Here is a 16,533-nt window from a genome sequence, read left to right on the forward strand (position 1 = left end):
TAAGTGTTCGTATAAGTATTTAATGATCATTTTAGGGCTTCTCTTTCAATTTATACATTGGCCAAACGACTATTTTCCATCTAAATTTAGTTGTATTCTCGAAATCATATTTGTGAGGTTTGAAAAAATCAAAATTTTGTTTATAGGCTAACTATAATTAAAAAAAATAGAGATAAAATCGTTATTTTACTAATAATATTATAAAAATATAAAACTGATCAATTTTCTCTTATAAATTTTAAAAACTAATAATTTCATTTTTGTTCAAAATTTTTCAATTTTAAAAAATCACATTTTTTCTCTCAAATCTAAGGTTTTTTTCTTCACCTCTCCAGTGTTAACAACCTCTCATTTTCACCTTAAAACGTCGATCGATATATGATGGTACATGATAACCTCCCCTTTTTAGATCTCTTTGTTTTTTATGAAGAGATCTAGAGAAAGGAGACATCGATTGACATTTTAGAGTGGATAGAGAAGGTTGTCGGCATAAAAAATGGTGGTTGGAGGGAAAAAAAAAACCCCCTAGGTTTAAAGGAAAAAATATGACTTTTCAAAGTTTGAAAACTGTAAGGAAGGGTAAATTTGTTAGTTTTTAAAACTTAGGAAGAAAAATATAATAAGTTTTATATTTTTTTTAATATTATTAGTAAAATAATAATTTTACTCTTATCTCTAACAGAAAATTTTACCCTTAGTTAATCAATAAGTGAGATTTTGAGTTTTTCAAATTTCATAAATATAACTTAGAAAATGCAACTAAACTTGAGTGGGAAATAGTACTTTGGCCTTATACATATATATGTTGACCTTAGCCATGATGACCCCGAAGCAATTGCATCATATAACAAAAGCTAGGTCAATCTCTAATTGAATTTATAATATTTAGTTTAAACTCAAACTCATTCGAATAACTAAACAAAATTATTAGAATGCTAACAGATAAACTATATCACTGATTAGATAAACAATGTCTTTAGAAGAAAAACCAAAATAAATTCGAATTAACCTATTTAACTGAAACTCCAATTGAAATTTAAATACTTCGAACCAAACATTAATTTTAATCCACCCATTCCATCAACATAATAATTCTCAATACCACACTACAATAATAATAATAATTATAATAATATTGCCAACAAAAGCACATCTATAATCATTTTGATAATTTCACATTTTAATTCGATTTTCTTTTATCTTATTATTATTTTTCTAAATTGAGATAAGCCTTATTTAAAATATATGTATATATATATAAAAAACAAAGAATTTTTGTATTTATCTGAAAACCCAGTATATGTATAGGGGTTACATGTAAATTTGACAGTTTATATGGCTGATGAATCCAAGGGAGAAAGAGGGAGGGAGGCAGCCAGGGGAACCAGCTGTACGGCGGTTGACGGCTCTTTTTTTTTCTTCACGAATTGGATTTGGATCCGTTCTGGGTTTATACTTTTCTAGTGCTTTCTTGTTTCTTATTATTAATGTTTGCTGCTTTTCAGATTAAAATTTTGTGATTCTGTTTTTAACCTAAAAACCCTAATTTGTGTGGCTATGACGGCTGATTCTACTTCCAATCATCACTCTCCACGTGCTTCTGGGGACTCCGGTGACGGCCGTTCTAGCCCTCAATTACGGCGAAAGAGTTTGCCCTCGCCTTGGGCTCAGATTGTACGAGGCGAGCCGGAATCAGCTTCAGTTTCAGCGGCTGCTCAGCATTCTCCTTCATCGCCATCACCGCCGCTGCCATTGACTTCTTCTCCGTCTGAGTCAAACGATAACTTCCCTTCTTCGAAGGTGGCTTCAGCCTCGTCTTCTTCGCCACCGGATAATTTAATCGCTGCTAAGAACTTGGATGCTGCTAATAATAGCAATGCGGCTCTATCAAAGAAGCCGGCTTGGAACAAACTTTCAGACAGCGTCGTTGAAGTCGCTACTGTCATGGGAGCGGATTCTTGGCCCGCGTTATCTGAAACCACTAAGCCTCCGCCAAAATCATCATTGGCAGACTCTTCTTCATCAAAGACCCTTTCCGATGGATCAGCCTCAACTAATCAGGTTCGGTTCCAATATCGATATCTTTTAAAGTTTACTATTTGGTTTACGAAAAAATACATAAATAAATTCAATTTCTTTCAATAAATAAGAAAACAACTATTAATTGCTTACTTTGTTGCATTGATTTTGATAGTTCTTACTATAACAGGTGCCTGTAATCCCAATTTTACCTTTGAAGAACCCTAATTTGAACCCGAATCGGGCAATGCCAGTGCGACAAAGGTCGAGGCGAGGTGGTGGTGCTAGCAGCTCTGGGGGTGGCCCTGCACAGACTGGTTTCCTTAGGTCTCCTCAGCTACCTCCGCCACCTCCACCACTATCACCAGCATTCCCTATTGCAATGCCTCCAAATAGTGTTGGTAATGTTGTGCAGCCGTTTCCAGATCTTTGTCCAATAGAGCCTCTATATAGAGGCAATAACTGGGAAACCAGATCTGTGGGAGGATTTGTGTCTCAATCACATCCTGTGAATGAGCCCCGCAATTCTACACGGAGAGGTAACTATGGGCCACGTGGAGATGGTTCTTACCATAACAATTATGGGGGTAGACGGGCTCAAGACCGTGGAACCTATGCAAACGCCAGAGACGTTCATCTGCAGCAGCAGAGAGGTCCTCCGAGGAGTTTTGTTAGACCTCCACCACCTGGTGCTGGCACATTTGTGCCACCTCAACATGTTAGACCTTTTGTAAACTCCATGCCGATTCCTGGTAGGTTTTATTCCTGAGGAATGTCTTCTTTTGGTTCATATGATGTAAATGTTGAACTCCATCTTATTCTTTCAGAATTCATATATGTTCCTACAAATATGTTCATGACTGCACCGATACTAATGCCTGTGGCAGAACATCCTCTCCAGACTATGTTGGTCCATCAGATTGATTATTATTTCAGGTATTTTGATATTTTGGTTTCCTTTGCTACACTAAGTTAGTTTTAGTAATTGAATCCAAAACTTCTTTGATATGTTAAAAATACAACTATGATTTGCCCATTGCATGTTTATTGCAGTGATGAGAACTTAGCAAAAGACGAATTTTTGAAGTCTAACATGGATGATCAAGGATACGTACCGATTATTTTAATTGCAAACTTTCCTCGAGTAAGTTGTAGTTAAATATATGATTTTCTTGTTCTTCTTGATGAAATGAAGCTCATGATCATAATCGGTGTGTTGGTACTCGTTATCAGCCTGTATTAGACAGTTGTGACCTTATCTTTGTTTGCTGAAATTTTCCCAATTGAATTTTTTACATTTTAAGTATCATGATGGTGGACTTCATCTGTGCTCATTCACCCGTTGGATTCGGTAATGCTCTTTTTGTTTGCTTTAAATGTTCTGTCAATATCAAGTTTATATAAAGCCAAATTTCTGGCTGTACCTTGGATATTCATTTCCTCCAAGTTTTATATTGCTCTGAAGCTGTTGAAGGAGGCTATAATAGGATTCTGTTTACATATTATTAGCTTCTTGAAATTCTTTTCTGCATCTATAATCGGGTTTTGGGAGCATAAGTTGTACATCAGTGGAAATGTTACCTCACCAGGCAGCCTGATTACTGCTGCTTTATTATTATTTTTTTTCTGTAAATTTTATTTCTTCACGGTGCTGGGATGCTGGAAATTTTGAGAAGCTGAAGTTGTAGTTAATTAACTCTGACCACAACTGGGGAATTGTGGGTCAAATAGTTTGAGGGTTATAATGGCTTTGTTACAAACTAGGGTTAGGGGCATAAGGTTATTGGTTGGGATAGGGGTTGTGATTTTAGGTTGAAACAGTGAGACAAATGTAGTGAAATGAAGATGAGAGGTAGGAAGACAGCTAAATTAGACAAAAAAGGACCTCAGACAAGGGTTATTCTGAAAATTATATAAACCTATATTTTCTGGTCTTAAAAACTACAATAACCATAGTAGTTATATCAGATGTTTACAAGTTCAAGCAGGAGTAGGACATAAGCAAATTGATTCTTCTTACCTCACTTTAAGCTAGCGATTATACTTTTAACCTATTGGTCCCCTCCTGCCCTAACTCTGTCTCTTCAGTGTGTCTCTTCTTAGCATGATTTAACACTTTATGGCCCATATCCCTTGTTGTGTCAAGATTTGGATTCCTAGTTTGAGGACACATAACATCATATGAAATTAAAAGTTCTTGTGCAATAGATGACTTGCTTGCTTTCTTAATAAGTATTTAAAAACACGTTTTCTGCCTCTAATTTACATTGGAATTATTTGCTGGGGAATTTCCATAAATTTTGCAGTAGTGGCATGGTCTGTGTGAGCATTAAAATATCAGCAATTTGGTGTTGTAATGTCTTATTTTTTTAGCTGTACTTATTTGCTATTTGGTGAAAGCTATTCAGTTACATTTAAAATTAAATTCCTTAACATTGTTCTCCTAGAATTTTTTATTATTAAATGCCTTTGCACAGATCAGATTTCTTTATGGTTCTGTGTTTGCAGGTTAGGAATTTGACAAATAACATTCAGTTTATATTGGATTCCTTGAGAACCTCAGCTGTGGTGGAAGTACAGGTAACTTGCATGCATTTATTGAATATGTCCATCTAAAGCATCAATCACTCTCTTGCAATGTGGTGTGAAGGGCACAAAATGCCTTGTTTGAAATAGGTAACTAGATACCGATGCCTATCATTTTTGTGCTCTTCTTACCTTGTATATTGCTGCAGGAAGAAAAGGTGAGGCGCCGTAATGAATGGGTGAAATATATTCCTCATTCCAGTCAGGTTCCCAATGAGTCAGGATTTCCATCTCCGAGTGGACCAAGTTATGGAAATCTCGCAACTTCATTTCAGAAGATCACAATGGAAGAAGATGAGGCAAACCCTCATTCTGAGGATGCTTCAGGAAGACATTTCTCCAAATTGGCTAGCCAGTCAAAACTCTACTATGGCGACGGTTCTGAAGATACATTATCAAACAAAAACTGATATAAGCCCCGCTAAGTTAAAGGGCAATCTTATAGGATGGTGCTTGTTTTTTTAGGGGAGGAGGGCTGCTGCCATGAAGGTGGATGAACACCTTTCTTTCTCTGGCATATTTATCAAATTTTGAAGTATTTTGCTGAGAGACAAGCTGAGGGACAAAAGAGATTTATATAAATTATTTTTGGAATATAAAGAAAGAGAACACAGTGAGACAAGAAGAGCTTAGGGTCATTATTGCGTTGTATAGTTTGATATTTTGGATGATTTTGTTTTTATTATTTGATGATTTATTGTGGAATGGCTAGGCATTGCACTTGGGAGAATTTCATAAAATTTTCCTTGGCCATGCTGTGTTATGGATTAACATTGATTATCAAAGAATGTTACTCCATGTACTACTGAGTATTAACAGTTGACGTGTTATTATATGATTGTTTATTTTATTTTTAATTTAAAATTATTCAATCAGATAATGATATCTCAACTGTTAGTATCGAATCATTCTATTAGTAAATTGGTGAATACATCCTGAAATTTGATGTGGACTTCTCGGAGTGGTCTCTTATGCATGAATATTAAATGTCATGACTACATTCTTTCATAATGTTTATGGTATGTTTACTGGACATGAGGGGAGGATATGGGTAAATGTACGGGGACTGTTTAAACCAGTCAAACTCAAAAAGTTTTAGTTTGTATTGACCCAATGATTCTTTAACAGAGTTTTCTTCTTTAGTTCTTTTCTCTTTTTTAATAGTAATTTTTTTGTTTTTATGACTTATCTATAATAATAATAATAATTCTTCCTCGTTTTTTCTTAAGTGATGTCTTTTTGACATCATTGTTCACCATCTAATTGGTTTAAAGTGGAATTTAACTTGATAAGTAGGAAAAGTAGACACTGGTTTGCTAGGGGATTGAGTATAGTTGGCAAGTCCATTTAAAACTTTCGTTAGCAGGGTGTAATGAGTAAACAACTGAGCAATCCAGGAATTTTGCAGCAGAGCAGACAGCTTTATATGCATCAACCATGAATTTGACGACACTTTGCGACTTATCTATTCAAGTGCATAGTTGTTGGAATTGTTTATAACTTTACTTCCCACACAGAGTTGAGTTGGTAAAAATCATATCATGTACATGTCTTCTCTTCCCTTACCCCTTTACCCCTATACTCGCTCCCTTCACCTTTCAAATATTGTTTTGCAGTTGAGTTAGTTTATCAATTGAGATATCACATATCCAACTAAGTGAAGTGATGTATGTTAGTTATTTCAAAGCGTAAGTGAACGGATTCTCATCCATGTACATACAATAAATGGAACAAATCCATCTCAAGCTTAAGGTTTCGCTTCCCTTGTTGAAAAGGTGCATGTATGAGTTCATATTAGAACATTTAATTTATCAATGGTTAATGTAGGATGACAACACCATTTCTATAAATTATAATATTACAATAAATGTAGATATTCTTCAAACAATTTTAAAATTATTTCTATATTAGTGTTCTATTTAATTTTGTTTTCTATGAGTTATGACAATTATTTTACCGTATTTCTATGAGTTCAACAAATATGAAAGAATTTTACTTGGAAAAAAGTAGGGAGGTCATTAAGAAATGGCAGACTTATGGGTGTGGCTAGGGGAGTCTCTTGGAGCGCAATGGCCGTAGCTTGCTGTCAAATAACAGCTCCACCTCTCTTCTCTGGATGTACAAGATAAATTAAGAGTTTAAATTTATATACCTCCTTAGAATCTCAAAGCCATTTAATCTTGCTCGGGTATTACCCACTTTGCCACACAAAGTAGCCCTTTCAAGCGACTGATGTCTCTTTGTTTCCTCTCAATCCTCCAATGCAAAAACACACTGGTGAATGTGAAAGCGAAAGCTTGCTGGCTTGCTAGCTCCAACTCAGCACCCACTATTCAAAAATATAATAGCTTTGCGAGTCCTGGGTTAGGCTGGCACACTTATTTTCCCTTTACTTTAAAGCACTGATACATGAAAGATTATATCAGAGGTAGACACCACGGCCAAACTTAAGCTCCAGAGCCTTCACCTAATCGCACTGTGGGAATAATAGGAGGGTCATGAAAAGAAGTGTAAAAAAAATGCAGATTTGCAGGTTCTTTTTTATTTATTTTGTACAACTTGCATGGTATATATTTGCATTGGATTGGACACGAGTCTCACGAACCAGAACTAGGGGACTAAAACTTCTCTCTTCCTGACCATTTTTAGTCCTTGTTTTGGTTGGTTTCTCTTTCTTTGACATTGAAGTTTCAACTTTGAACCATGTGGCCTTCAGCCAGCAGGAACAACAATACTAGTTGTTCCCGTTCACCTTCAAAATCAAAATCTACCTCCTCCACTTGTTCATCTCCGGCACCTTTCTCTCCATCTTATTCTTCTCCAACCAGAACAACCATGGAAGAAGTTTGGAGAGATATCAGCTTATCTTCTCTGGACGACCATTCCAACTCAATCCTCTCTAATAACATTAACAAGTACAGCAACAACCGACGTTCAAACTATCCCAGTTTGATACTTCAAGATTTCTTGGCTAGACCCTTCAACAATGACCCATCACCTAGACGTCCCTCTTCTGAACCAAGTTTTCCTTTGAAGTCTCCTCTTGCCACCATGCTCAGCTTAAATTCTGGCTCTGCTTGTTCAGATGTTCAACACCCGGAAAGTGGTTCATGTCCTGCAAGACCTAACCAAAAGTTAAATGGTCATCACAGTTCAGGAACTTGCTCTCTTGGTTGTTCTCACAACTCTGTTCTAGATGCTACGGGTTCTCCAACAGTGTTTCCTCCATATTGCAAGAAAAGGGTCTCAGAAAAAGACGAATATTCTGAAGAGCGGCGACATAAGCGCATGATCAAGAACAGAGAGTCAGCCGCTCGGTCTAGAGCTAGAAAACAGGAATCTTTTTGTCCTTTCTCACTCTCTTTCAAATTTTCTTTCTGTGTTTGTGGTTAAATTTTTGAACTCGAGAGTTGATTTAATTGATGATATAGTTTCAGATCTTTGTGCAGGCTTACACAACTGAGTTAGAACTTGAAGTAGCCCATCTGTTGGAAGAGAATACCAAGCTAAAAAAGCAGCAACAGAAGGTGAATGAATAAAATCTTGTTCTTTTTTCCTTATTTTGACAAATTTTTTATGACTGAACAAAGAGATCTAAATAGGCCTATTGCATATCATGGTATGCTTGCAGTTACTGGTGACTTCTGCTCAGCTTCCAAAAAAGAGCACACTCTACAGAACCTCAACTGCTCCATTTTGAGTAGTGAGGATGCAGCATTTTTGTTCTCGTTTCTTTTTGCCTTTTTTGTCAATTTGGCTTGCATGATAGCTTCTCAATTATGATAAAGAGGAGACATATTTATCTATATATAGCTAAATATATATATAGATAAGATGTTAAAATGGTAAACTGAGGGGCAGGCAACACAGGGAGTCATTCTGTATCTATATATGATGTTTGAAGTGATTCCAATGGAGCTTCTTGATCTTTGTTCTTTTCCTTAGAAACATAATCTCTATCAAGCTTTTCTGATTCTTTGAAGAAAGGAGAAGAGAAGAAAGAAAGATTACTTTAAAGATCCTAAGCTGCAGAGGACCAATGGTGGGCATTCTGTAACTATTTCTATCTATGCCTGCTGCGTAGCTCCTTGGCCTTCTGCATATATTGCTCTTTCTCATGATGCTTGGGCTGCCCTGGATATAATCAATATATAGGCCAAAGGACTATTTCCCACCCAAGGATTAATGCAATCCTAATTTTCCATTAATTAATTATTAAAATTTAAATATTTTTTTTGCCTGTCATTATTTAAAAATTTTATTTAAATTCATATTTTAAATTATTCTAAAATTTTAAAATACTATTTTTATCCTTTAACTTCGTATTTTCCAAATTTAAAAATTGATTTTCTCCTCCAAAAGTCTAAAGTTTTAAACTCTCATTTTTTTCCCCATTGTAGCTGCCTTCTCAACTTTTTAAAATATTTCAATTTCACCCCTTCTTTTTCTCTTAGTTTCTAAATTTGATATTCGGCAACCATTCGTCGTCTCTGATCGTCGGCTCTCTTCGTCCTGTCTTCCCTTTCCCTTTCAGCCACTCTCCCTCCTCTCTTTGGCTGTTTTTATCAGAGATAAAGATGAAATTATTTTAGCGACTGATAAGGCAAAAGGGAGAGACTGAATGTTTATAGCAGTGAATCGTTGCTGGAGAGAAAGAAAAAGAAAGACTAAGGTACAATTAAAATTTTCTAAAAATCTAGAGAGTAGTACGAGAGTTTAAAACTTTAGACTTGGGTTAGAGGGGAAATGTTAGTTTTTAAATCTGAAAAATATAAAGTTTGGTAGCAAAAATTTTAAAATATTAGTTTAAATAAAATTTTAAATAACGAGTTTACTTTTGATAGTAATAATAAAATTTAACAAATAAATAAATATTTAAATTTTTTTTATAGTTATGAGATGGAAAAAGCATAGCTGGGAAGTATTTTTGTTTGGCTATATAAAGAAGTGCGGTATGCAGATGGAACATGTTCTAACTTCTTATCATTGTTAAAGTAAATTATCTTTTTGTTGGCTCTTTTGTGGTGTATTTTTGGCAATAAAATATTGGTAGATATTTGCTTGAAAATGCTGTAAACCTAATCCCAACGGGGGATTTGGTTGGTAGATATGGTCAATGCCCTGCTAAGGTATCGTGTATTATGTAAGTGATGGATTGCTTCGCCGGTAAAGTGTATATAATAATAATAATAATAATAATTGTGCCTCTTATTCTTGTTGGTTAGCGAGGCTTGGCAAGCCCACGCAGCTTCCTTGAGAGGCTGTGGAAGGCCAAACCTGGAGAGGCCGAAAGACTTGTTCCCACCCACGAGTAGGAATTATCCCAAACTCAATTTCTCCTATCTTCAATAATTCAAACTTTCATTTGTGGGTTAATTTTTATTGAAAAAATTTATTAAAATATGATGAAATTGTTATTTAATAAAAAAATTAAAAACTAAAGTTTTATTATCTTTTTATTTTTCAATTTAAAAATCTCATAATTTTTTTTTATCTAAAGTTTAAAAAGTAATAATTTTTTTTATATTTTTTTGATGAGCTTTTCCGTTACTATTGCTCTCTTCCTCCCAACACTCTCGCCCTCTCCAGTGCTCCCTCTCCCTCCAGACGTCATCAATTTTGTCCATCATCAAGGAATAACAACTAAATCAAGCAAAAAGATTTCGTTCGTCCTTTGTCTATTGTCTTCCTTCATGCATTGTTTGTCGATATTGAGAAACCATTGTGATCTTTTTGTTTGGATGATGATGGGTTCTTGTTGGAGGGGTGAAAAGATGGCGATGACAATGTTTAACGTGGAAAAAGGCGATCGCCGGTGGTTAAAGATGGTGGTCGAAGAGTGAAAAAAAAAACTTTAGATTTAAGGGTAAAAATGTGATTTTTTAAAATTGAAAAATTTTATTAGAGATGAATTTGTTAGTTTCTAAAATCTTGAAGGAAAATGTAATAAATATATATATATTTTTAATAATATTATTAAAATAATAATTTTACATTCAATTATAACTGAAAATTTTAACATAATTTAACTCATAAATAGGATTTTAAATTTTAAAAAATGAGTGGGTTTGGGTTTGAGATTTTACTGCATGTTAGGTGGGGAATAAGTCTTTTGGCTTTACGGAGAATGCTAGGGTCCAATGCGCCCCATGAGTATTTGTTTGAATGAATGGACCAATTGTGCAGGCATGGGAGTTTCATTTTTAATTTTATTTCTTCTAATATGCTACTTTGTTGCTAATGGGTGAGCTACCATTGTGGACGGGCTTGCCTTTCATTGGAATGACAAATGAGTAAAAATTGAGTCCAAATTAATGAGTTTGCTCTAATTCGAGTTTAGATTTAGGGTTTAGGACAAAGTTGCTCTTGAGTTACAGATCCAAAACTCATTTAAATTATGTAGTGTCAATAAAAAATTGTTTATTAAAAAAACAATATTGTTAGAAGCGTAAAAAATATCATTGGACAGACAAATAGATCACACTAAAATTAAATTATCAAGTCAAAGATTCAAAACAATAGATTTGATTCGAATTTATATCTATTCTCACGGTTCTAGAAAGTGAAAACCCAAGTTCTTTTTTTTGGTGAAATTGCTTTTTGGATCTTACGTCCAACCCACTAATGGTAAAGCGATCAAAATAATTGAAAGAAATTAAATTGGGATTGATATTCCAGAAGATATTTTCATTGTGCTTCCATGATTGGGACCATAAATATAGAAAATAAATTTGACTGTTTGCATTAGAGAGTTACTAATATGTATGGATTCAGTCCCAATTGTCTGAGTTCAGATGTAATAAACAGAGTTTGAATCGATTGATTGAGTTTTAGTTTATAGATTTCTAACCGACACAAAACTGAGTCTTGTTTGATTTGCTCCATACTAAATCCAGCCTAATTATTCACAAAACCAATTAATCAAATATCAAGCAACTCAAAAGAAGTTATATTGCCGATGTGGGAGCTCTCTTCTCTAACAATTGTTTCCTTCTTCACCTGTGATTTCAAGCAATTGGGGTTTCATTTTTTTCTTCTCCACTAATTGTTTTTTTAGCATTATTGTTCATCTTTTTTGACATTACTGTTCACCAATTTGAATTGACCATTCTTGAATCAAATCAACCCCTATAATAAAATGCTCTGTTTTATTAGAGTTTCAATATATTATTTTTAGAGTTCTTGTCTTTTCCATGGTTTTCTCCCTTTCGCATAAAATTCTCCTTATGTGCTTGATTTTGATTAAGTTTCATCTTGATGTCAAATCCCTTACTTTTATCCATTGAATTTATTTGCAAAACTACAAAAACAGAGAGTTTTAGAAGACACAGTATATACAAGTTTTGATAGCTATTATTGGTTTGGTGGGATCATCCGTATATATTCATAAATCTCACCAACTCTGTTCTATTTATAATACTACGAAGAAGCGTTCGTTCCAAATATACAGACAAAATTTGTGCTTAACAGATTTTCTGTTTCTGACGAACAAAGGACTTGGTGTCCCCCCGGCGGACCGCCTGCCTTGTAATTTGTTTATTTATTTATTTATTTATTTTTTTACCTCGTTACCAGGGTTCTGCGGGCCAGCCCTTTCAACTTCTTAAAATGGCCCTGCTGCAAGTTTCCGCCAAGGTGATCCACCTGTGTACAGGGTATGTTCACCCGATCATGGATGCACTGGATCTAATATATTGGCCGTATTTGATGATGCAATTCATAATATGGAGAAAATAAATACTTGCGACAGAAGAGGATGAAAGATTTAAACTAGCTAATGTAAGTGTGAATAAATCTAGAAACCCAACATTCCAATTTTATCTGTCTATACATACCAGATTATCAATCTCTGCATGCATATCAGATTATCAGAATCATTAGCCCGTAATACAGAGAACAGAAGAAAAGCTACATAACAATGTTTGTCATTTATGTGAAAGTAATGGCTGTAGGTAATCTCAAGAGAAGGAAAGAAAAACAGGTTGGTAGAACATATGTTCTCATAAATAACATGATTCAAAAAGACATACAGTAGGTCGCATAAAGGTGGTTGAAGCAATTCCGGAGCCAAATAACAATTGTTTAACACTTTACTAAGTAAGTTTAAGTAGGCACATGTCCAAAGAAAGAAAAACAAAAGACGAATTACATAATTTTCACTCAAAAGCCCAAAGATTCTCCCGACGAACCTCCTCCTCCTCTTCTGGTGTAAAGTCATTTGCAATTTGAAATGTTTTGCGAATATCCTCTGGTGTTTTGCCCTTCATCATATCTGCAACTGTCTGGCAAGTCAGGTCCAACAAGCTTTTGATGTTGAGATAGTTTGCAGCCTAAAAGAACAGAGCACAAATACAAACAGGTGTTTACAGTAAAACAGTATAGAAAATCGATAAAAATAATTTAAGATGAATCACCTATATCCTTATATATTAAGGTAAAGCACTATCGTTGACGTAGGAACAACTGAAAACATGATACATGAATCTCCAACACAGAGCCAATATGGCCATTACAATGGAATACAGAAGCTTGCGAAAAAACTGCTAACATGCAGTAGAAGTTATGCAATAATTCCACATAAAGAAAAAAAAAACTTATTTATTACAGGGAGAGAAAAGAGTAATAATTCATGTAAAAATGATAGGTATCAACGGGTACAAACAAAATTGGCATGATATTACATAATTAAATGATCTAATTATCAACTTTATCTCTAATTCAAAATCAGCCTATCATACTTGTTTGTACATGAAAAGTTAATATAGTCTATACCCAGCAAAAATCAACTGATTTGCAATCTTTACATGAATTCAGAAATTCAAATTGTAATATAATAACAAGGAGAACGATACACCTACCATTACAAGGACATGAATAATACACAACTTTTAAAGAGTAAAAGCATAGGGATACACATTCAATCAATAAATACCCAATTATATATCTTTCACAATCAAATCTTCCCTCTGATTTTACCAATTAGGAATTTGATCAAGTGAGTACATAGTATAGCTTATTTAATCCAAATTATTGGATTAAATCATTAATTGTGACATATTTAGGATAACCGATGTGAATAATTTAATTGTGAATAATAATACAGCTTATGATTATTTGATTATGAATAATAATAACACAATTATAACTGTTTTGCAAATAATCTAAATAACTGATAAATTGTGTTAAAATGCCCGATATGTGTAATACTAATAAAAAAATTAAATAAATCCAATTATTCGAAAATAAGCTAATCATTCTAGCTTTTGGATTATGCCTTGAAAAGAATCAATCAATTAAATAAATAGTAAGGGAGAAAGACGACTGACGAGGATGAGATCAAAGAGAGTGGCCTGATCAACTTTGATGAACTCGGCATCCCAGGCCTTGAGATCTTCATCAACAGAACGATCGTCGGACTTGGTGGCCTCGACGTGCTTCTTGCAGTACTCGATAACCTTCGAAAGGATCTGGCTGGTCACATTAGGGAGAGGAATTCCATTGTCGGCGCAATCGTCCTCGATCATATGCTTTATCGTCTGCGATTCCAAAGCCACCACTTCATCAACCTCGAACGCCTCCCCATCGGCGCTTTTCAGAGTGATTTTCTTGCTATTTGACATTCTTCCGCACCGCTCAATCAACCGATCGATCCAAAATGTCAGAAACCCTATGGAGATAACTACCTACCCCACGATTTCAATAAACAATACTATTTTCAATATTGAATAAATTTATATACGCGTGTATATAATATATATTGATCAGAGGTCAAGGAGTTGGTTTTGGGGTTAGACAGGGGCAGTTATGTAGTCTGGATGAATTTGATCAATGGATCTGATTATTGTTTTACCGTTTTAATGGGCTTAGAATTGCTGATAGATTTATTGGGGTGGTTTTCGGCGAAAAGGAATGTAAAGCATAGTTCACGGGTTAACTTGAATAAGGGAGAAGGACTATTTCCCACCCAACTTTTAATGCGTTTTCAAAATGCCACCCACGCCAGATGAAAATCTAGTTTTCCCACTCATGACCAAACTGCAGTCCATTTTTTCAGTTAGGAACAGGGGCAAAATCGTCATTTACTATTTAAAACATTAAAACTTTAAAATTTTACCGTTTCCCCCTTCAGGTTTTAAAAAGTAATAACTAACCCATCCTCAAAGTTTGAAAAGTTTAATTTCACCCCCTAGGGTTTGCTTCCTTCTCCGGCCACCACCGACGACAGCTGCAATCGATCGATGGGAGATCTCTGACTACAAAGGACGACGAAGGGCGACCCTTCGTCGCCCAGATCTGGACAACGAAGCGTCGTCCAGATCTGGAAGAACATACGAAGGACGACGCTTCGTCGTCCTTCGTCGTAGCGTCTGGATGACGCGACGAGCAACGAAGGACGACTCGTCTGGGTGGAGCGACGAAGAGATCTCTGTCTCTTCGTCGCATTGTGCGACGAAGAGATCTCTGTCTCTTCGTCGCATTGTGCGACGAAGAGATCTCCGTCTCTTCGTCGCATCGTGCACTAGGAGAATGAGATCTCCGTCTCTTCCTTCTTCGACCACCACCGCTGTCGCACCAGGAGAAGGAGGAGGCAGGTGACTACGCCAGGAGATGAAGTTGAAGAATGGGGGTGAAACTGCTAGTTTTGAAAGTTATGGGGGGCGGCTGTTTTTTTGAAAAATTTGGAAACCCTAGGTTTGGGGGTGAAAATGTTAGTTTTCAAAGTTTAAAAACTTTAGGTAAGGTGAAATGTTAGCTTCTAAAACCTAAGGGGGGTGAAGGAAAACCCTCACATCAATTTTGGGATGAATTTTGCAGAGGGGTATTTTTGTCATTTCATCTAACAAGGGTAAAATGGACATTTTACCCTTATGCAAATAGAAACCATCCACATTAACGGCTCATGGGTGGGAAAACTGGATTTTCATCTGGCGTGTGTGGCATTTTGAGAACGCATCAAAAATTGGGTGGGAAATAGTCCTTCTCCCCTTAAATACATCAAGGGATATTGAAATTTTTACCACTATTTTATTCCGTGTATACAAAATTGTTACCTATCCTAAAGCTTTCACAAATATACCACAACAGTACTCACTTTCCCTAAAATACCCCTCTTCAATATTTTATGCATAAATTCTCTCTCTTCTGTTCTGTAATTTTTTTTTCTCTTCTTCCTCTTCTTCCAAAGTGATAAAAGAATCACTCCCACTTTTTCCTCATCTTCAAAAACAAAAACAAGAAGAAAAAAACTGAATTCTTCATATAAAGAATTTTTCAAAGTAAAGATTTAAAAAAAAAAGAATAACCTATAAAAACTCAAACATATCCACTATATATACCTTATAGAAAATGATGATCGGAGAAGAAGATGTAGTAGTATTTAACTGAAGAAAGATAAAAAATTAACGTTTAAAGATTTAAGTGAAAAACAAAAAATTAAACATTTAACTGAAAAAAAAAAACGCTTTTTTGTTTTTTTTGAAGGTTGGCGTAACGCCAATCCTTGGTGTTACGCCAACCCATATTTAAAAAATAGGCAAAGAGTTGGTGTACGCCAACCGATGAAATATTAAAAAGCAGGGGAAGGGTTGGCGCACGCCAACCCATAAATATTAAAGCAATATTAAAGCAGGAGAAGGGTTGGCGTGCAATATAATAATATTATATTATATTATAATAATTTTATAATATAATAATATTATTATATATATTATACCACAACAGTATAATATATAATATATTATATTATATATATACTTTTATAATAATATATATAATATTTTATATTATAATATTTAGTATAATATAATATTATATAATAATTTATATTATAATATATAATATATTATATACTATTAATAATATATATAATATTATAATAATATTATAATATTATAATATATAATATTAATATTATATATAAAATATATT

At 34.6% G+C, this 16,533-nt stretch overlaps 3 protein-coding genes and 1 long non-coding RNA gene across 4 annotated transcripts; 3 read left to right on the forward strand and 1 right to left on the reverse strand.

The window, feature by feature from the left end:
* Window positions 1-1,331: 1,331 nt before the first annotated feature.
* On the forward strand, window positions 1,332-5,462 carry LOC123203378 (la-related protein 1C-like). Its single transcript, XM_044619729.1, has 6 exons — window positions 1,332-2,061; window positions 2,210-2,771; window positions 2,847-2,955; window positions 3,073-3,163; window positions 4,528-4,599; window positions 4,755-5,462. Exons 1-6 carry the CDS (start codon window positions 1,558-1,560, stop codon window positions 5,013-5,015), a joined length of 1,599 nt encoding a protein of 532 aa, XP_044475664.1. The 5' UTR covers window positions 1,332-1,557; the 3' UTR covers window positions 5,016-5,462.
* Window positions 5,463-7,222: 1,760 nt separating this feature from the next.
* On the forward strand, window positions 7,223-7,998 carry LOC123202936 (protein FD-like). The gene has a single exon (XM_044619078.1). The coding sequence runs from the start codon at window positions 7,309-7,311 to the stop codon at window positions 7,996-7,998; it is 690 nt and encodes a 229-aa protein (XP_044475013.1). The 5' UTR covers window positions 7,223-7,308.
* A 41-nt stretch (window positions 7,999-8,039) lies between these two features.
* Window positions 8,040-8,409, forward strand: LOC123202543. The gene is made up of 2 exons (XR_006498993.1): window positions 8,040-8,132; window positions 8,237-8,409. It is a non-coding gene; the product is annotated as an uncharacterized LOC123202543 (long non-coding RNA).
* Window positions 8,410-12,587: 4,178 nt separating this feature from the next.
* Window positions 12,588-14,359, reverse strand: LOC123202575 (SKP1-like protein 1B). Its single transcript, XM_044618513.1, has 2 exons — window positions 13,932-14,359; window positions 12,588-12,935 (listed from the first exon to the last, which is right to left on the reverse strand). The coding sequence occupies exons 1-2, from the start codon at window positions 14,223-14,225 to the stop codon at window positions 12,762-12,764; spliced, it is 468 nt and encodes a 155-aa protein (XP_044474448.1). The 5' UTR covers window positions 14,226-14,359; the 3' UTR covers window positions 12,588-12,761.
* Window positions 14,360-16,533: the final 2,174 nt, after the last annotated feature.

This window comes from Mangifera indica, chromosome 19, assembly GCF_011075055.1.
Source record: "Mangifera indica cultivar Alphonso chromosome 19, CATAS_Mindica_2.1, whole genome shotgun sequence".
In the NCBI taxonomy this organism is placed as follows: domain Eukaryota; kingdom Viridiplantae; phylum Streptophyta; class Magnoliopsida; order Sapindales; family Anacardiaceae; genus Mangifera; species Mangifera indica.